The 22,432-nt window shown below is 40.9% G+C and overlaps 1 protein-coding gene across 2 annotated transcripts in view; it reads left to right on the top strand.

Moving 5' to 3' along the window:
* Positions 1-22,432, top strand: part of tnk2b (tyrosine kinase, non-receptor, 2b) — an 81,275-nt gene that overhangs the window by 6,916 nt on the left and 51,927 nt on the right. For both annotated transcript variants that reach the window (XM_034137950.1, XM_034137948.1), the window contains exon 2: positions 10,355-10,591. In XM_034137950.1, the coding sequence (XP_033993841.1) occupies positions 10,574-10,591 (18 nt within the window). In that variant the 5' untranslated portion in view covers positions 10,355-10,573. The remainder of the gene's footprint in view (positions 1-10,354; positions 10,592-22,432) is intronic.

Below are 22,432 nucleotides of genomic sequence, written 5' to 3'. Positions count from 1 at the left end.
CAGTTTGTTGATGACCAAATACATTAATCATTAAACAGGCATTGGGAAAGATATTCACATTTTCAGGGGGAGGAAGCTGTGAAAAAGAGACTGCATCAATCTCCGACCACATATAGAGTGAAAATGATTAGAAGGAGCTGAATTCTATTAAAGGTGGGGTAGGTAAGTCTGAGAAACCGGCTCGAGATCGCTAGAATTTGAAAATACACAACCGGAGAAAATCTGCCACTTCCTTACAGAGCCCCTCTTCCAACACACACGAACGTGCACATGACCAATGAGGGCACGAGATAAGTTTGTGCACAGATGGAAGGCTGACAGGCAGGTAGGCCATCCAGTTACTTTAGCCGGGCCGGCTAAAATGATTAGTCATACTTTTTACAGTATTACGGCTTCCACAGATGACATTTTTTTATGGATTTTTTGTCAAAGCACTTAAGATATTCATTGCTATCGGGATGTTAAGAGCATTCCATGGAATATAACAAAAAGTGTATCTCGAGCCGGTTTCTCAAACTTACCTACCCTACCTTTAAGCCATAACTCCTGTGTCATTGTAAGGCTGTGCTTCCTCCTCATGTCACCACATGGTGGGATAATTATTATTCCTAAAAAGGGCCTTTGAAAGTGAAAGAAAGAAGACACTTCTGACATGTTAAAACACAGATATTTAAAGCTGTTCTCATCAAAACGGCCCGAGGCAGTTGGATAACAGTTGATTGGACATGATGCAATATGGATTGAGAGGAAGCTGTCTGTTAATACTGGCTTGATGCCCCAGCGAGCAGTTACACACGGATGTCACAGTGTTTCAACACCTTCCGGCCGGAGGAGAACTCTTCATCAAGTCCAAGTCAATAATTAAGAATGTCAGCGTGGGGTGATGGTGTAAGCGTGCCAACGAGCAGAATGTGAACTATTAGCTATTAACTATTATCCGGCCTATATAGCTGAACTCCTCCAGCGCTACACCCCAACCAGAGCTTTAAGGTCTGCTGACCAGCTGCTGCTGGTAGTGCCCAAGACCAGGCTTAAAACCCGAGGGCACCGAGCCTTCGCAGCAGCTGGCCCTAGGCTCTGGAACACTCTGCCCCTCCATGTGAGGTCGCCCCAGAACCTAGGGGTTTTTAAATCTACACTAAAAACACACTTCTTCTCTCTGGCCTTCTAGTTAGAGCGGAGCACGACTCCTGACTTTTCCTTGTGTTTTATTTTTATTTTTTATATATATCTGTTGTAATTTATTGTCTTTTATTGTGATTGTAGTAATGTGTTTTTATTACATGTACAGCACTTTGGCTCGACCAAAAATTGCTTTTAAAGGTGCTTTATAAATAAAACTTGATTTGATTTATTACATTTAAAGACATTAAGCCATTTGACTCATTTTAGATAAAGAGGATGTTGTATCTGATTTTCCACTAGCTTGTATTGCTTACTCATCTGTGCCAAAAACATTTAAAAACCAATCATTGAGCCACACTGTTGACATGTTCCTTCATTATGATTATCATGAGGAAGGTAGTTTATTTTACGGATATCTCGTATACACTGTCTTGGGCCGTAAACACTCACCGGAGGACCACACCTTTATAAATCTGTGGCTAAAAATAGTTCCAAACAAATGCACTATTTACTCATGTTTATATTACATTTGATAGAAAAACAACCTTCCTTATGTTCAAGAAATGGGTACCTCTTACCAGAAGCGGGATAGAGATGTTTACACTGTGTATTTTTGGGGTTTGTTGACAGTAGGAAAAAATACTATCAAGGTAAGTTATTTTCTGCCAGTCCGATATAGTTACAACAAACTAATAACGTTGATTCCCCCTTCATTCATCATACCATAAATGAACCACTGTAATGGTAGACGTGTGCGACTGAACGTATATTAACGATGTTACATTGTGATTTATTCTCCTTTTCCTTCCACTATGTTACTCACACATACTATAGACTATATCTGTGGGTGTGAGACATGGAGCAAAAGAGAGAAATGTGCTGTCTCCCCTGTTGTAGAGAGAAGATTATGTTTCCCCCCTCTCACTTTTCATAGTGTCTCGTCTTCTTCTGCTTTGTCCTCAGAGACAGTATAGTTGGCCTGGCCCCTGTTAGTTCATCTCTTTTTACCATAGACACAATCGTTATGAAAGTAATACCATTCAGTTTCCACAGAAACATCATCAAAACAAGACTTCTGTTACAAAACTTAGTTAAATATATTACACGTATATATCATGTTTTATTTTTATGGTTAAGCTAGTGTCATGAGTACCTGATTTATTGTTGGCAGTGGCAGAAAGTAATTTAGTACATTTACTGAAGTTCTTTACTTCAGTATTATTTCGACATACTTGTACTTTCCCTGAGTATTTGAATGTTATCCTACCTTATATTTGTACCCCCCTCCCTTCTAACCCTTACTTTTCCAATATAGGCTAGTACTTTTTTCCACTATATTTTAACAATGATATAGTAAAGTATAGTATAGGATAGTTGAATAAATATGCATTTATAAGTAGCTTAAATTGAATTAACCTATGCAAACTAAAACATTAAAATGCCCTTACATGTATTTGTAAGTAATAAAAACATTACTACTATAATACTATATTAATATAATACTGCATGCTGAGTACTTTTACTTTTCATATATGAACATTAGGCTGATAACACTGTAACATTTGGAATTCAGGACTTTTACTTGTAAGGAGTAGGTGAAGTGATGAGTATTTTACAATCTTAGTATATCTACTTTTTAAGTAAGGGATCTGAAGACTTCTTCCAACTCTGATTGTTGGTATGAAAATGAATTGCTGTATGAATGGTTAGCAGACAAGCTAAAAATACAGAACAGTTCAACACAAAGACAATTGTCAGTGTTCAAGAGGTCCTGGTAAACTAAAGATGCAATTCAAAACACTTTCTTTTGGTGAGTGGTGCCATTTTGGGGATGCAGCATGAATGAAAGGCTGTTGTTCACAGTGCATGAATCAGCAGTAACTTTGCAGTGGAAATAACAAAGGAGGAAAGCCTACAATTCATTCAGACCAATCCTGGTTTTTTATAAGCTTTTATAAATAGACAAAGAGATGGGAGGCTGGATGGAGAGCTTTATTTATTTATATTGTTTTGTTAATGCTGTAACATTTACAGGATTACTCTCTGTGGTAAAACAGTGTAACTAGCCATAGTTTTATACAGTTGGACTGTGGGAACAAATGTTGCTTTGTTTCAGACTTGAATTTGCATCATGTAAGGTGATATGCAAATGTTAACTGCAAGGTCACCACTTTAAGGCAAATTCTCTCAGCATTTCCGTTGCCAAATACTGATGAGTTGATGTTCAAATAGCCCTTAAAGGAGAGGTGTCATGGCCATTTCCACTGATCATAATTCCATTGTTGAGGTATACTAAAATAGATTTATACTGTGCATTTTTCCAAACTCACATTGGTTTGGCATACAGCATCTCTGTAAACTACGTGTATTCACTGAATTTCACTCTCTGCCTTTAACGGCTCGTTGTAGCTCCAAAAGCTCCAGCCCCCACCCTCCCTGTGAGCACAGTGTGCTCTGATTGGTCGGGACGTTGTGAATCACGCTGAGCTCCGTGGAGGTGTTGTTTCCTTGTTTAGGATACATAGCGAAACACAGCCAAACTCATCCTGAGCACACACAAAGTCACAGCCGAAGTAAAAACAATAAGTGTGGCTTGATATTGAGTAAGAAAAAGGTTGATAAACGCTGTGAGAATGGGTCTGCAGAGAGAATTTTGCCGCGATCCCAACGGTCTGTTATCAGCCTGCAGCCAGGGAGTAGAAATCAGCAGAGCTGCCTGTGTGTGAGGAAGTCCGTGGATTGGTCAATTTGGACCAATCAGCGGGGGCTTAACGTAACGGCTCCGCGGACGTAACGTAACGGCTCCACGGATTGGTCCATTTCGTTCCGGGTACGGCTTGACATCATGCCGTACCCGGAACGAAATGGAAGAATCAAATGGACAATGACGTATCTCCAACGAGGCGTTTTGGGGAGGTATTTTCTGTGTTAGAGTTTTACTCGCTACAGGGTGTACTTTGAGGGTTTGTGACTCTGCACACCGTTTACATGCATAAAAACCTTCATAACCAGGGGTGCACATAACTGGTACGCAGGTACGCATGCGCGGCAACAATCTGAAATGCGTACCGTCACTTGTGTCACAAAGCGCATTTGCGTACCGACGTACTTGTGAAGCTTTTCCAGAAGGCGGAGAGATCACCGGACGACAGAGTCGGTCTCCGTGTGCACAGACAGGGCTGCTGTTAACGTCGGTCTGTACAGCAGCCCTGCGCTAAAACAGCTGATCACAACGTTCACACGCTCTGCGGTCCCCCCCGTTGACAATCGCCAGAAGTTGGAGTACCAAACACTGACTCCAGGTACTCATCTGAGTACCTCACTGAGAAAGTTGTGTGCACCCCTGTTCATAACACACAAGGGGACGGGTAATAACCGGAAAAGCATGACATGGGCCCTTTAAGCCATAACTCCTGTGTCATTGTAAGGCTGTGCTATTATTCCTAAAAAGGGCCTTTGAAAGTGAAAGAAAGAAGACACTTCTGACATGTTAAAACGCAGATATTTAAAGCTGTTCTCTCCAAAAGGCCCGAGGCAGTTGGATAACAGTTGATTGGACATGATGCAATATGGATTGAGAGGAAGCTGTCTGTTAATACTGGCTTGATGCCCCAGCGAGCAGTTACACACAGACGCTGTGCCAACTCCCCAAAAGGATGTCACAGTGTTTCAACACCTTCCGGCCGGAGGAGAACTCTTCATCAAGTCCAAGTCAATAATTAAGAATGTCAGCGTGGGGTGATGGTGTAAGCGTGCCAACGAGCAGAATGTGAACTATTACATTTAATAATTTAATAATTAAGCCATTTGACTCATTTTAGATAAAGAGGATGTTGTATCTGATTTTCCACTAGCTTGTATTGATTCTTACATGATGTCATGCCGTACCCGGAAGAATCAAATGGACAATGACGTATCTCCAACGAGGCGTTTTGGGGAGGTATTTTCTGTGTTAGAGTTTTATTCGCTATAGGGTGTACTTTGAGGGTTTTGACTCTGCACACCGTTTACATGCATAAAAACCTTCATAACACACAAGGGGACGGGTAATAACCGGAAAAGCATGACACCTCTCCTTTAAGCCTAGAGCCCTCTAGAGCAGGGGTGGGAACTTCCGGCCCCCGGGCCGTATACGGCCCGCGAGACCATTTGGTACGGCCCTCGAGGTAATTTATAAACACACGCAAAAAAGAAAAAAAATTAAGAAATCTAGACCGCAAAATAATTAAACAAGCGAGTGCCTGTTTTTCCTGGCCAAGGTCAGGGTCCTTGAACACAACACGAGCCTAACGTGTCATCACGTGGTATATGTCTCGTCTGACAGGGGTGTAGTTCTGACGGCGAGCACCAGAACGCCGCTCCGGGCCGGGGCTTCACAAATTGCAGTACCCATAAGGAGGCGTACACATGCCGCAGTTTCTGCGTGGCTGTGTCTTTAGTTGAAAGCCCAGTGGCATCTGTTCATCTGTCATACTGATCATACAGTCAATAACTTTGTTGTTATTAGCATCTGGTTAGCTAGCTATGCTAACGAATATAAGAAGCTTTTTCTCCAACCAGTGAGGTAAAGGCACATCTTTATATGATCATTATAGTTATAAAAACACAAGAGAATAAAGTAAACAGGTATAAAATACTATATGACAGTAAAAAAAAGAGTTGTTATTAATAAACAAGAATACAGTTTGAAAGGAGAGTGATTTGTAAAATATCCATAAAGAAAAAGAAAATCTGCTTACAGTTCTGTTTCATATGGGTGTTGAGAGATGTATCCATAGATCTCCTAATGTTGCTCTCAAAGTGCACCAGACTGATGCTTTTAACTTCAACATTTACATTTTTTATTTTTTATTTTAGTATTTTTAAGCAGAGGTCAATCATTTGTACGGCCCTCGGAGGATGTTGAAAAAATTGAAATGGCCCTTGAGAGGAACATTTTTCCCCACCCCTGCTCTAGAGTGTGTATGAAAAAGGTCTAAAGTCTAGCTGGCCTATTTGTGAGGATAGAGCTAAAGGCTAACATTAGCATGCTAACATGCTCACAATGATGATGCGAATATGCTGACAGTTAGCATGTAATGTTTAACTTGTTCACTATCTTTCATGCTAGCAAGCTAACATTTGTCATTAAAACATTTCAATATCTTTCATGTAAGCATTCTAACATTTGGACTTTATAAAGTTTGGTTTGATACTGAAATATGAGAGGTGTAGGAATATATTTTTCTTAGTTTTAGACTTGGATTGTCATAATGTCAACTCTTTAAGGCAAGTACCCTTGCCATTGCTAAATTCTGATTCAGTAATGTTTGACTAGCAATTTAGCCCAGACCCCAACAAATTCTGTATGAAATAAGTTTAACAGTCTACCACCATGCCAGCGGCTATGTAAGGCTGTGCTAAATGCTAACATCAGCATGCTTACTTGCTCACAAAGACAATGCTAACTTACCAATAGTTAACAGGTGTTGCATGTCTTGTTAACTATATTTTATGTTAGCTTGCTCATATTAGGTTATTACCAAAACAGAAATTAGTGCGGGAATGTTCACACTAATATGTCTGATTTAATACTGTAATATCAGAAGTGTGCGAACCATTTTTGCATTGTTTTATGCTTGAATGTGAATCTCGTACATTCGCCATGTAAGTTGCTAAAAACTGATGAGGTGATGTCTAAGTAGCCATTTAGCCCAGACTAAAGCCTTAATAAAAGAATTATTGAGGGCTACAGCCATTCTAATGGCTATGTAGCGCTGTACTTTGAGCGTAATGCTAACATCAACATGCTAACATGTTAACAATGACAATGCTCACATGCTGATAGTTAGCAGATAATGTTTACCTTATTTGCTATCTTTCATGTTAGCATGCAAACATTTGCTAAATGGCACTAAACAGAATCGCTGCAAAATTGTCTTGTTTTTCAAGTACAATATGTGGTCATAAAACAAACTAACGGAGCATTTTTACACTTCATCCTGAGGGGAACATGAATGTCTACAGAATTTCATGACAATTCACCTAACAGCTGTCAAGACACTTTGAAACCACAACGTTAACCTTCTGGTTCTGCAAGAGGAAAATTCAAGAGGATCATCAAAGTCATTAGGAGTTATTCTCTGAGGAACATTAACGTCTGTACAGAATTCCATGGTAATCCATCCAACAATATTATTCCACTCTGGTCCAAAGTGGCGGGCTGAAGGAAATATTTTTAACATAACTTAAATCACATTAAATTCCATGAGTGTGTGCTAGTAAACAGATAATAAACACAGCTCTTGAGGGCGCTAAAAGTCACTGCCTTCAGTTTCTTTCCCTCAGTTAGGCCTGACAGCTGCTTTTCTTGTACATTTGTAGTGTTCTAAGTAGCCTCTGTGCTTGACCGTGTTTGCACGGTTTATTTTGGGCCTTTCTTACACTCTCTGGGGACTGGGTGGTGTTTGTGTGTCTTTATGTGCCAGGGTGGGGGCTGAGGCCATAAACTACCTACTCCTCTCTGCCCTGCCCACTGACAAGAATTGCGTAACAAAAATGTAAAAATCCACTTGGGTCATGTGATGTCGCCCTCTGGCTTGTTACGGATTGTTCTCAGTAGAAAGAGATGCAGCTTTAGCCATGCAGAGCCACTAATGCATTAAAAGTGCATGTGTCGATAAATGAATGACATCCCATTGGCTATTTGTCACTGGAGAGTGTGTATTTGTTTATTTTTAACGCCTGTGAGCTTGTTTGTGATTGATTGGCGTGTGTTACTGTGCATCAGGCTTGTGTTTCTCCGCGCACAGTTACATACGTAGTCTTTTATTCTCAGAGACAAAGGAGTCATTTGTGTATGCGTATGCAGGGAGGAAGAATAGCCTGGTGTTTCTCCTTGTTGGGAGCTTCTCATCTGACACTGTAGGCTCCAGTCTGCTACTTCCCTAGGTGGTGGGTGGACTGTGTCCTTGTGTGTCCGTGTGAATTGCATTGATTCATTCATACTGCACTCTCCTGCACAGGGCCCCCTACGGCATTCCTACCACAGCCCCCAGACCTGGCCGGAACAATGTCCAGTTAATTCACATCGAGCATCGGAAGTTGCTTCCGGTTGTAGCCTACTGTATGTTATTAACAGAGTTGGCACTAAAAAAGTATTATTTTACAGTTACTAGTGCTGTCAATCGATTCAAACATTTTTCTGTTTACCACAATTATAATCCGTGGATAATCATAAGTTTAAAAAAATAGTATTTGGGGGGTGTTAACACAAATATGTGTGGTGTTGTAACTGGTTAAAGAAATCAGAGGGTTTTTTACTTAATTATGAGATGATTTTTGAATTATTGGCATGAATTCAGACAAACCCGCTGTAGAGCCATTGTGATCCCCCTCTGTATAATGTGGGCTACACAGGGCGTATGGCCGTACGGTAATTTTCTCCTTGCTGCTCTCATACTGTTCGGACTATCTGTTCGGACAGCGGTGGTCCGCTATCTCCTAATGCTATACAGCTTCAAGAACTGCCTAGCGCAAACTTCAGCAAAATCCCAGTTCTCCGTTTTCATCACAATTTAAGAAGGAGTTTAGAACACAGTCATGGATTAGGTGTGTTGTTACACAAATAGGGATGTTTCTTACCGATGTCCAGTGGTCTCCAGTCAGTGCAATTCATGTAGCTTGTGCCATACTTGGTCATGTGATTAATTTGCAGTGGGTTTCCAGATGAATCGCTAGCTTTAAAGCATCAATGTTGATAACCATTACCTATTCAAATGTAATCGTTACCTATCTAAGTATATAAAAGTAATGTAACCTGTTTACTTTCCGATACTTTTGTTTTTTGTTAATATGAAATGCAATGCAAATAAATACAAGAGAGAAGAAATATCAGTTCAAGATTCAAAGGTTTTTAACTATTATCATAACATATACACAACTACGGTGTATATGTATGAGAAACTTAGATCACATGGTCCTCAACATCCTTTTTTTTGTTTTACTGCAAACGTATAATAAGAATATTATTCCCTCATCAACACGGTTTCACTTTGAGTCTTGTTTTCAGGATTTATATTAAAATCAACTGTGGAGTTATAATAATAATATTATTCCCTCATCGACACGGTTTAACTTTTCAGTTTTGCAATGGTGTTATTGTAAGAGGATTACTCATGTGTGTGGTTGAGTCAGTTCAGGTGTTGCCAGCTCTGTTTGGCCCTGTGTGTAATGTAGTGTGAGTGCGTGGGTGGAGGTTTGTTGCTAAAAGCTCAGCGTCCGCTTTTTGTAAAGTTTCAATTTCCTTGAACTGGAAAGAAAGAAAAACGTTAAAACAAGAATCTTAGAATAACATTTATGCAGTTTCTATTTAATGTGTTATACTGTATACAAAAGCGTGATGATATTTAGATTGATTTGACTCCACTTTTTTTTTACGTTTGTTTCTTTATTGTTGAATTAATTGAAGTCATTTTGGATAAAAGCTTAATCAGAATCAGAATCAGAAACAGGGTTATTGCCAAGTAGGTAACGTATACGAAGAAATTGCCTTTGCGTATATGCTGCAAACATAAACACAGTCAAAGAACATACATGTTAAGAAAAGGATAAAACTAATACAAATTTATAAAAAAATCATAACATTGAAATATAGCAATATTTAAATGAAATATAGATATACCTGTCAAATAAAATATGTGCAGTATTGGTATGACAAGTGGAAACCATGCAGATATAAGAGGTAGCTTTGTGTACAATATGCAAGGTATTGTTTGCATTGTGTGCATACATGTAATGTAGTTAAAGCATGTTGTTAAAACAGTTAGTCTCAGTGTACAGTCCCCTGAAGTGTCTCTTAGTATAATTTCAGCAGAACTGTTGAAAGTATATTTTCTTATTCTCTGCTGTGCTGACTCCTGTGCTCATTACCAGCCTGTGTTCAAACTCAGTGTGTGTCTGCAGGAGTCCTTTTCAAACCTTGTAAACCTATCCAGGGCCTCTCACTCATTCTCTCATCACAATATTAGGTCTCTCAGTGGATGCACTAAGACCCATGGTTGCTCACTTTCCGTCACTCAAAACAAGAAGACCAAGTGTTTGTTAAAGTTTTTGTCTGCCTCAGGAAACACAGAACATCTGCTATTAGAGGGGACGAGACAACCTGTCCATGATGCTTTAAGGAAGGATATCTAGTCCAAATCCGAATACAACATAACCATTTTTGTTTCTTTTATTGTTTTCTTTTCAGGCAAGTCCTGAAAACATACTCCTGGGTTAGTGTCGACCAATGGATGAGGATGAAATCATGTGAGCGTGTGCTAGTGTTGCATCACCATGGACTTGTAGCTTGGCAGAATCTCACCTCGATGGACTGGGGGCCTCGCCTGCACACGGTTGATCGCCTGTCATCAACCTGAGGGGAGCATCTACGGTGTCATAGCAGACCAGGGAGAGGAACCAGGGTTCTATGGATCAAATATTGCAGGTAAGAATGTTGTTCTGACTTCCCTGCAGCTGGGTGTGACTGTTCTGTGCATGTTTTCGCTGACTTGTACACTGTACAAACACACAGCGCAGTGTGGTTTGCTATTCTGTCTCGGTGTCTGAGCTATGCAGACATGAGATCATTCCAAACGGTGACTGTGCTTTCCTCAGAGCCATGAGGTCGACAGAGCAGCTCACTGTGTGTCTGCATGGGAACTGTTCACCTTTGAAATGCAGCAAATACCCAGGGTGACATCATCTTGGGTCAAACACTGTTGGTTTTTCGTGTGTGGGTTAAAGATATCATGGCAGGATGATGAAGGAAAGAGAAACATTCTCGACGTCTTGCTAATGGTTTCCTTGCAAATATATTCCCTAAAAACAGAAGATCCATGTCGAGATCCAAGGAATGGCTGCGAGCCTAGAAGCCACATTTCATAGATGCAAAATCGTGGAATTATAACTTCCAGATCACGTAATGCCATTGGGCCCCCCGAAATACTTTCTACCATAGGCTAACATCGAAAAAAGGACGTCGTTAAATCAGCAGATATTTCATTTGTTAAGGTAAATCAACTTCCCAATGCGAACACCAGAAAAGTCCTCTTTTAAAGCATTAGGTCCTAAAAGTTGCACCGTTAGCCGAATCTAGATTTTTGTCATGGAAATGACACCATCGGCTAGGAGGCGGGGTTCAATGAAACGCTACGCTAGCTCTATGGGCGCTATTGATGCGAAAGATTGCCGGAGGATCTATTTCATGTTCAGGGGGTGAGCAATTTGTTTTAAATATTTCATTGTAATGGCCAGTTTTGACTTTATTAGAAAGATATATTTAATAAGGGAGAAATAGAGATGACACGGGTAAAATGACCGCAGGACGGATTCAAACCTGTGACCGCCAGAGCAGGGCATGAGTCCAGGTTGAGCAATTTTGGCTTCATGAACCAATCAGAACGAAAACCAGTCTACAGCCAACATCCATTTGTCTTTATTCATCCGTGGGGGATGTGGTTGACCATTTCCTGTTTCATCAGTCCTGTGTTTGTGTTCCCAAATCATGATCTGCCATGTCCCAGATTTGTTTATTGTCTATTTGTGGGATATATTTAGAGAATAACCATTCCTAGCTGATGAGGTACAGTATCAGGAAGTGAGAGTCACACTGGTGGCTTTTATAGAACCCACTTTGTTACTCAGGCACAAACAGACCCACCTACAGGATGTCAGCCAGCCAGACGCCCAAACAGGTGTCTGCAAGCATCGGTGCAAAAGAAAGGATAATCAAGTGTGTGTTTGAGAGCTACGAATAACAGAGAGTGAGGAACAGACAACAGAGTTAATGAGTGTGAATTCAGGAACTGTGCCAACATGCCTTTGTGCGAGTGTGTGCCCTCAATGACACTTTGTATATACTTTTGTTTCGTGAAACACCACCCAAATGACCGCATGCTACTACCAGGCCCGTTGTTCACTTATCTGAGGCAGACCATCAATGTTTAGCTCTGTAAATGGCTCTATAATTGGAACAGGTAGCATGGCAGCCCTGTTAAAGATGCTTATCTCACACATCTCACAGTAGGCCAGGCCTATTTCCTCTGAGAGAGGAAGTCATTTAAAGCTAAGCAGAATGCAGATTTGATCGGTTGGCACCTCTGCTTTGATTTATTAAATGCATACACTGTGCTGTTTATAGTGTGACTGAGTAGCAAATGTACACTTATCAGAGAGGATTTTTTTATGCAAAGAGAAAAGTTAACCTCTCAACAGGGTCATTCAGTCATTTTGCTTTAACCCTCCTGTTGTCTTCGGGTCAAATCTGACCGATTTACTACTTTCATCAATCATAACTTTTTAGTTTTACATTCAATTGCATTAAGGCTTTATGATATCCTTCACAGTAGACATTTGAACATATACAATTGCGGATCACTACTTTCTTTGAATTTTGGATGATTTAGTCAACTTTGTAAGAAAAGGAATTAGTAACCATCCGGATCAGATAAAACACACACACACACACACACACACACACACACACACACACACACACACACACACACACACACACACACACACACACACCACACACACACACACACACACACACACACACACACACACACACACACACACACACACACACACACACACACAGAACAATTTGACACATTTCCCGCTCTTCTGTGCCCATCCCCCCACATGGATCACACCTGGCACACGCAATACATGTTCAGTGTCTATTCTTTGTATATTTACTGCAGTTTCCCATGTATACCAGTAGTCTGATACAATATGTACAGTTTGAAAGGGTGTTAAATGAAATGTGGTGATGATTAATGGTTTTTGTGTTAATGTAATAGCAGTTAAAACAGGACCGGTAAGTAAGGGGGGGAAACGAAGACAATAGGAGGGTTAAATAGCAGATTTAGGGATATCCAGACAGAGACGAGAGCTTCAGGAACAACATTTTATTCTGAAGATGTGTCAATAGAGTGATGCAGTGGTGATCTACTTTTGTAGGTTAGCATTGCAAATGGGTCCCACGACAAAAGGCTTTTCTGTATATTGCAGAAAATAAGCTCTTTGGCAAACCCACACACTTTGTTCAGCAGGATAATCTGTGCTTATTAACGCCATTTTTTAAGCATAAAGCTAATGCTAGGCTATAAACAACTATGGCTGCGCTTCACCACCGCTAAGTTAAAGGTGGTCTGGTGTCGAGTGATGATGTTTAGTAGTCTCCATTAGTCACCAGTTAGCATCCACTGTTTTATCCACCGCTGGAGGATTTATTAACATATTATATGTCAGAGAACGTCATGTAAACATATCTAAGGCTTGTTTCAACCACATATTTCAGGCTTCAAACCACAAACACATTAAAAAACGTTGCCTTTAAGACGAGGGAACCAGAAGTGGTAAAATGCTAAGTTATTTTCGGGTTTATTAAAGTCTGGTTGACATTGAACAATTTAAATGGAAAATAGACAACGGGTGGTAGAAATGTAGGACCGTTTCACATTGCACAAATTCAAGGAAATCATTCCTGTAAGGTTAACTAACCTAAAAGATATCAGTTCCCAGAACTCCATGCGACTGGTGAAGCAGTAAAGAGAATACTTGGTTTCACTGGCTGTATGAGTTACTCTGGATTTAAATAGACACCTTCTAGTGAAGAAGAATGGCAGGCAGGGAAGTATGAGGATGCAGGGAAAGGGACGAAAAGAGAAAGCGGAGAGGAAGCGTCCCAGAATAGCAGCAGTGAGTGTGCTTTTTGTGGAGAGTGTCTCTGAATGCTTGGAGGGCCTCGGGGGCCCAGACTGACAGAGGAGAAGTCGAAAGGAAAGGGAGCCTCTGGGAGTCGAAGCCAATGAGTGTGTGCGTGGGTGTGAGAGAGAGGACAGTGTTATTTTAACCCTGAACTTACATCCGGCTGTCACCCGGCTGACTCCTCAATCAATCTACCTGCCGACCAGTTGTCACACACTGTCGCTCCTTCTTTGGCTCCCTCTCCCTGAAGCGCTTCTTTTCTCTCCCTTATCCTTTCTCTTTTCTCTTTCCCTTTATACGGATACGCAGGTATTGCGTTACCACCCCCCCTGAGGACTGGTGTGTTGTCTGTCGCTTCCTGTTGTATTGTATTGTATCAGTGTTGTTAACGCATCAGATTTCATGATTAGGGGAACTCGAACAGATCACATTGCGACAGTGGCAACTGACGCCACCGGCTTCCCGTTTTAAATGTAAGCTCTGCTTGAGCGCTTTCTGCGATTAGGTATTGCACTAGTCCATATTGTGATCTTGATCAATTGGACAGACCTCATATGGACCTTTGATTGGATTTGATGTGAATAGTTTTGTCATCACAATCTTGCGCAGGAAGTGCAAAAGGATATATATATATGATGACAGTGTTTCCCCTACCATTGTCTTGGAGGGGCGCTGCATTAATCAATAACAATAATCCACAGTTCCTCTCTCTGCTCCAGAGGATTTAAAAAATATATATCCCAATGACCCCCCCCCCACGCTCAAGCAGTAAACCTAGGGGAAACACTGCTGTTTATATCATTACTTTTACGTCGCAATTCATTAGAAGACAGATTTCAGCTTAACACTGTCAAAGGGTTGGGCTATATGGATAACCGTCTATATGTAATTTCAGAAAATGCTATAAAGCAAAGTTTCTGAAAATTATATTCATAGATACGACAACGTGTCTCAATTAGGACTGTTCCCCTAGTTTACTTTCGTTCACTTTAAATAATTGCGCAGTGCGTGAATTGTGACCGTGTAGTGTTGTCTGAAATCGCACATGGCTGCTTTGCCCTCACTGTACAGTAAGTGACGAGTGCCGCTGTTTGCTAGTTAGATAGCTAGCAACGTAATTGTTTGTGGTAGCTAACAGTTACAGACTGCTCAATTGACCAAATAAAATGAAAGATGTCTTCTTTCCAACAGTTGTATAGTGTAAAAGGGAAGAAAAAAAACATACGTCCATTTTTTATTTGTATTGTTCTATGTTTACTGGAGAAACCGGCATTGTGGCTGGTTGCGCAACTTCCGTTATGTAGCCAAGATGGCAATCGTTGAATGTGAGTGTCCATCTTTCTGCACTCAACGTTTGGTTGTTATGAGTGCACCGTTTTGCAGCTCTTAGTGCATTTTGCTATTCCCCATTGGGACGCACTTATGCACTCAAAATAGCAAGTGTAACTACAGCAGTATGGTGATTGAGACGGCAAAAGTTTACAGATTATAAGACATTCGTTTTTTTTGCTAATTCGATTACATTACATTACATTGCATTTAGCTGACGCTTTTATCCAAAGCGACTTACAATAAGTGCATTCGACCAAGAAGATACAAACCTGAAGAAAACAGAATCATATAAGTACATTAGGTTTCATAGAGCCAAAACATTTCAAGTGCTACTCAACTGGCTTTAGATAAGCCAGTCCTTTTTTAGTATATAAGTGCTTTGTTAGTCATTTTATTGCTCGAAGTGGAGTTGAAAGAGATACGTTTTTAGACTGCGCCGGAAGATGTGTAAGCTTTCTGCTGTCCTGATGTCAATGGGGAGCTCATTCCACCATTTTGGAGCCAGGATAGCAAACCCACGTGTTTTTGCTGATGGGAACTAGGGTCCCCCTCGCAGTGCGGGTGCAGCGAGCCGTTTGGCTGATGCAGAGTGGAGTGCACGTGCTGGGGTGTATGGTTTAACCATGTCCTGGATCAGCGTTTCCGCCAGGGGGGCGTCTTGCCGCCAAAATAAATAATTAGAGAGAAGATCGAGAGTTTTTATCGCTTGAAATGACGAAAAGGAAAAAGGACAAGGACATCCCTCTGTTGGAGGGGCAAAGGAGTCTGGTGGGATTCTTTTCGCCGCCAGCAAAGCGTGTTCCTGTTCTGAGCCTTGACGGGGGGTGCTAGTGGAGCACGCGCGTGAACTGCGAGCGCCGGAGCCTCGCAGCGGCGAAACTGAGGCTCCGTGGTAAACTGTGGTAAAATGAAGAGCCGTTTAGGAACCGAAAGAGCCGGCTCTTCTTAGTGAGCCGAGCCAAATGATCTGGCTCACTAAAAAGAGCCGGAATCCCAAAACAATATTTGCACCGGGGCCAATCACAACCTTGTTACGCCACTGCCCACCCCCCCGCTCTCGGGGTGGACGCCCTCTCAGCCCTGGTCTGGCGAAAACACTGTCCTGGATGTAGGAAGGGCCAGAACCATTCACAGCATGGTACGCAAGTACCAGTGTCTTGAAGTGGATTCTAGCAGTTCGATCAATCAAATACTTATCTTTTATATAAAATTATCTGACAATTCGTACGTTTTTATTGTCTCGTGGTCTATTCTGTCATGTCTCTACAGCATGCATGATTACAGCATTTCAGGCAGCCGACAAGTTGACCTGCTATGAAGTTCGCTTGAGCTGCTTTCTGTTTACCTGTAGTTAAAATGACCAAATGTCACCATGGACAAGAATCTGACTGACACCCTGTATATAAAATACTGGAAATGTGTATAAAGTGCATACACATTTCACATTGTAAACAGCGACAGGCTTACCATGAAGTTTAGGGTTCATACAGTTCACACCACGCAGCACAGTCACATTTTATTTGTTTGTGAGGACTGGATTCAGTTCAGCTTCCTTCATGATCATTTTTAATTCATTCTGTGCGCTTCTGTAAAAAGGTTTGCTCCGGATTGTGAACAAGCTGCCTTATCTTTCTTATCTTTTAATCTCTCCCTCCCTCTCTCCGTATTGTTGTCACTCTCTTATCGGTTGTTACTCTTCTCTATTACTCACTCCTTCTGAGTAGGGGACCGGAAGAGCAGCTTATACATTGACTAGGCACACACACCCACACACACACGCATGCCTGTGCACTACTGTACACAGCGATGATGCAATATTACACAAAAGACAAGGGTTAGTTAAAAAACACATTCCATTTTTTTTTGTTCGAGGCAGTTTGTTAAAAGTTTAAAAGTCTTGACATTTTATGATGACATTATGTTTTAGTAATGCTTCAATTTGATTAGAATGTGTGTATGGAAGAGTTATCAGAGCATGCATGTGATAAATGTTGAGGATTTCCAATGTTGCCATGTTTGTTGTAATGTTGTAGTCCTTAAAATGCAATCTGTTTGGTTGTTTGGAAGGCCATGGTGAGTGTGTGGATATAAATCCTTCATCTGGCAGTTCAAAGGATAATTGTCATGCTGATATGAGTTCTAGGAAGGGCTGTTGGCTTTTTCCTAAAAATAGAAGAGACATAATCGAGAATTATTAACATTTAACTTGGCATCGTCTGTTATCTATTCTGGTTTCTACTGAATCATTTAAATTACTTTACTACTACAATATGTACTAGATTTCCAATCTGTTTTCAATGTTATTTTAAACCCTGGTTATATATTCTCCACTGTAATATAGTCTACAGTTATTAAGACTTATGTCATGTGAACTCTGCTCAGACCGTTTAGAAACATAGATGTCTAGATACTGGGAAATCAGGCCAATTCAGAATTGATTGAAAATGTTTTGCCCAAAGTGTTTTTAAAGAAACAGATTTGAGTTGCATACAAGGAATACTATCTAGTTTGGGCCTACTTGCACATACCTTATACAAATGAATGACAACTGCTTCAAAACGTCTTCTCACTGTCTGAGGCTGCCCCCATGTGGCCAGATCAAGAAGTAATAGTAGCAGATGCATTGGAAACTGAACACTGTTGTATGTGCAAGTTCAATTAAAAATGGGAGCTCATTAGGCCTGATAGAATCCCATTTCTAGAGTTTGCTTTGCGTCTGGCAATGCAACAATCAATTTCTATTAAATGTTTCTTTATGTTGGTACATATGACAGTATGGTAAAATAATATAAGTGATATTTAATGGAATGCACTTTGTTTGCTTCTTTATATTGAAAATTATCAAAGCAACCAATTTAAAAAGAAATCCACTGACATTTATTGAACTAAATTTGCGCAGACCTCTGCCAAAGCAAATGGTGCCTTTAAGTGCTTCCCATTTACCAAGTGTGGAAGTTGTTCTTTTTCTTATGTCGTAATGTGAAAATAACATGGACGCTACAAAGAATATGTGTTGTATTTTGTGTTTACTCCACACTTTTATCTTTCTATCTTTCGAATTGTTCCAATTTGGTTCCCATTAATTTTCCAGTTTCCAAGTCCATCCATCCATCCATCTTCTCCCGCTTATCCGTGGTCGGGTCCCGGGGGTAGCAGTTCCAGCAGAGAGCCCCAAACGTTCCTTTCCCTGGCCACATCAACCAGCTCTGACTGGGGGATCCCAAGGCGCTCCCAGGCCAGCAAAGAGATATAATCCCTCCACCTGGTCCTACTGTAGGTCTACCCCTTGGTCTCTTCTCAGCTGGACGTGCCTGGAACACCTCCCTAGGGAGGCGCACAGTTTCCAAGTCATTTTGATAATTATTTCGACACCACTTGGTCAAGCACAAAAGCCCCGTCTCGCAATGTTAGCGAAAGTGAAAGATAATGCCTGGATCTGCAACGTAATTCGAATCTGCTTGAAAAGTGAATGGGTTGTAGCTTCACTCTCGCACCAAGTTTCCTGAATATGGTGCCAGTATTTTTTCCCATTATCCAGTTGACATAGAAAAACCCAGCCAGAATGCATATACTCCTCGACGTAGATAACAAATCAAAATCTGCTCAGGATCTATTTTGATCAACAGTAATTAGTAAAACCAGAACACATAATGTGCTTTTGGTCATAATAAGAAAGTTGATAAAGATAGTATGGGTTGATATCATTTCCCTGCCCAGCATTGGATTATGTTACTCACATCATGAAACTGAAGGAACCGAAGGGATGTACCTTGATTCCACGACAGCAGGGTTGGCATGTGAGCTGAGGGTGTGAATACGTTGGTATTCTCAGTGTCACTTCAATGTCAACACACACACACACACACACACACACACACACACACACACACACACACACACACACACACACACACACACACACATGCACAAAGCCCCTGGAAAGAGGCATGAGCAGGCACCCACGGCAGTGAAACACAGAGAGCTTTGGATTCTGATCATTTGCATACCTCATCACCTGTGACCTTGGCACCCAACACAGATGAAGTGAGACAGCGGGACCCTCGTCCCGGCCTCCTGTCCCCCCTAATCCTGTCCTCCGCTTGCCTGCATGCCCCGGTGTTGCCCCGCAGGCTTTAGATCACCCTCTTAAATCCCACCTGTTTGGCCTGAAGGGACGGGGAAAGCCAACACCACAAACACTCACGTGCCCCTTCAACACTTCCAAGAAAGACGGCCTGAGAGCTGAGGATTATAAAGCGTGGAGGTCTATCTATCTCTCACTCTCTGTCACACTCACACACATGCATTCCCTCTTTCATCCCTCTCCCACACCTCTGTCCACAGTGGATTTGTTCGGCGTGCCTATCCGCCTCTCATTCAGCCGAAGTGGAAATCTTTCTGGGAAGGGGGCGATGAGAGACGATTTGTCGAGGATATTACTTTTCCTGACAACTCGGTATGAAAAATTGTGTGTTCTACGATAAATGGAAGTCATTGGGGTTTTTGACTCCGTGCCCAACCATGATTGATCCCAATTGCGCCTGCTGGGCTGTGGAGAAGACATCTTTCAACCACATCATTTTTCATTTGCTTTTCAGTTTTTTTACTCACTTTTTGAAGCCCTACATAGTTTTTTTTACTCTTGATGTAAAGCTGATGATACAGAATGTTATGTTTTATGAATCCACCAAAAATAGGACCATTTGTCACCATGCTCATTTCCTCCCTAGGACAGTCAAAGTAATTACACTAATTCAGAATGAAATGAACAGATTTGTGAACATTTTTTATGATCTGGTATTTTACTATTTTATGTTCGAACTGGACACCAAAAGTAACCTTGAAACAGTAAATTAAATATGAATTAAGTAATTTAAAGGTCCCATGTCATGGCGATTTCTACTGATCATAATTCCATTGTTGAGGTATACTAAAATAGATTTATATTGTGCAATTTTCCAAAATCACATTGGTTTCTCATACAGCATCTCTGTATAGTATGTGTATTCACTCTCTGTCCTCAACGGCTTGTTGGAGCTCCTGCCCCCCCCTCCCTATGAGCCCAGTGGCCGTCTGCAAGACAGCGAGACACAGCGAAACCCAGCTCGAAACCAGCCCGAACACACACACACACCCGCAGCCTGGCTGGGAGTGTGTGTGTGTGCTCACACACCGACTCACAGCCTCGCCGCGTCCCGCCGTCTCAGGGAGGAGAAATCGGCGGAGCTGCAGCTGAGAAAAGATTAAGTGTGTGTGCGAGGAAGTAACGTAACCGCTCCGCGGACGTAACGTAACGGCTCCACGGATTGGTCCATTTGGACCAATGGGTCCATTTGGGTATGGGCACGTCACTGTACCCAGGAAGAAAAAGAGAAATCTTCAACGAGGCATTCTGGGGCAGCATAGACAGGTATTTTCTGTGTTAGAGTTTTACTCGCTACAGGGTGTACTTTGAGGGTTTGTGACTTTGCAGACCGTTTACATTCATAAAAACCTTCATAACACACAAGGGGACGGGTAATAACCGGAAAAGCATGACATGGGACCTTTAAAGATTTCACCTTGGACTTCGGCATTTTCTGACATTTTATAGACCAATAGATCAATTGACTAATGTTAAAAAACGACATCAATGTATTAAAAGTGTAATTTAGTTTTTGTTTGAACAATTTCCACAAAATACAGTTTAATCCTATATGCCATATATTAGATTATTTCACATATATTTGTGAAACAAAGTAATTATTTATAATTAAAATACCAATATGGACAAAAGCCAGTCACACCAAGTGGAATGTCTTTAGATTTTTTTTTCTCCAAACAACAATTAAATTAACATTGATGATAGTCAAGAAAATCTAATTGGCAATTGAGCTTGAAAAAATACTTACAATATTCAATAAATAACTAAACGGTTTAGCCAAATAACTTTCATTGTTAGTTGTGGATTGGGCTTTTAATATCAGCTTTTGGGAACTTGTTTTCCAAGATAATCTTAGTTATGTATTAAAGTATCATGGACATTGAAAACGATTTTGGTAGGTCACCTTGGTTTTCCTGATTTGCTGATGTCCAGTATTTTCAGCAACATCATATTTTCGCTTGACAGTCTTATTAAGGCTTATCAGCATATGGTGCAGATTTAGGGAGGGCAAAGAGGTTTAGCCTTGACCCGCAGCACATGGATCAACAGTGCACTGGTGTTGTGCTAATGATAAAAGGGACTTTTGAATCAGGAGAAAAATGCTGAAGGAGCTACTGTGCCATTACTCCACAGTACCACACCCTGACCACAGCTACATCATTTCCTCACCAGCCGATGACGCAGAGTCATTGGTCATTCTTTACGTTTATTTTCATAGTGTAGAGTAGTGAATCATCTGGCAGCATGTGTACCGTCTTTTCACTGTCGCTGAGGTGAAGTCATCGTTTAAGTCAACAAGATTTCGTCTCTGACCAGAAGTCGTGGGTGGGTGCTGCTACCATGACCTACAAGAGGAAGTATTTCATGGGTACTTTCAAGTGTCGGAGGCCAAAATTGTTCGTCAAAAGGAGTCATTTGCGGTTCCACCAGAAACAGGTCTGTTTCCAATTTTCAATTCAGTAATAGCTAAAGTAATCTACTATTGACTTATAGTAGATCAACTGTTGGAACTTCTAAGATATTTTTTATAATAAGAACGTTTTTTCTGTTCGATTTTATATAAAAAAGAGCCCGTACCAGATGGGTTGACGAGACGTAATACTTGTGTTGACAGGATGGGATCTTGGAGAGTACATTTTTCCAAACAAAACTTAAATAATAAAATGTTAATCTCAAATGTTAACACTTCTAGGTTCATTTGGGAGTACTAGGTGCTGGTTCAAACAGTTCTATAATGATTTCTGGGGCTCAAGAGGAGCTCTGTCAGATATGCGAAAATAACTCTGAAGATGTCATTAAGGAATGGAAATATAAAAGAGCACTCTTTATTTTACAATAAATCTGCAAAAAAAAGTGGAGTTTGTAAAGCATGCCAATCTCATAAGTTATAGTGAAACAAATACAGTAAAGGAAGTGTTTAGTGATGTTGAAGTTGTTATGTGTCCAACCAATGGTCCAAAACCAAAGGATATTGAGTTCACAATAGATAGGCTGGAACCAGAGAATGTTTGACATTTGTTCTTAATAAGTGACTTTTATAGACAATTCATATATTTTCAAAATAATTGCTCATGAACTCTCTTTTGATTGGCT

Source organism: Trematomus bernacchii, unplaced genomic scaffold (assembly GCF_902827165.1).
Source record: "Trematomus bernacchii unplaced genomic scaffold, fTreBer1.1, whole genome shotgun sequence".
NCBI classification, from domain to species: Eukaryota; Metazoa; Chordata; class Actinopteri; order Perciformes; family Nototheniidae; genus Trematomus; species Trematomus bernacchii.
The sequence above is the reverse complement of the archived record's forward strand: the minus strand, read 5'-3'. Positions and strand labels throughout refer to the sequence as shown.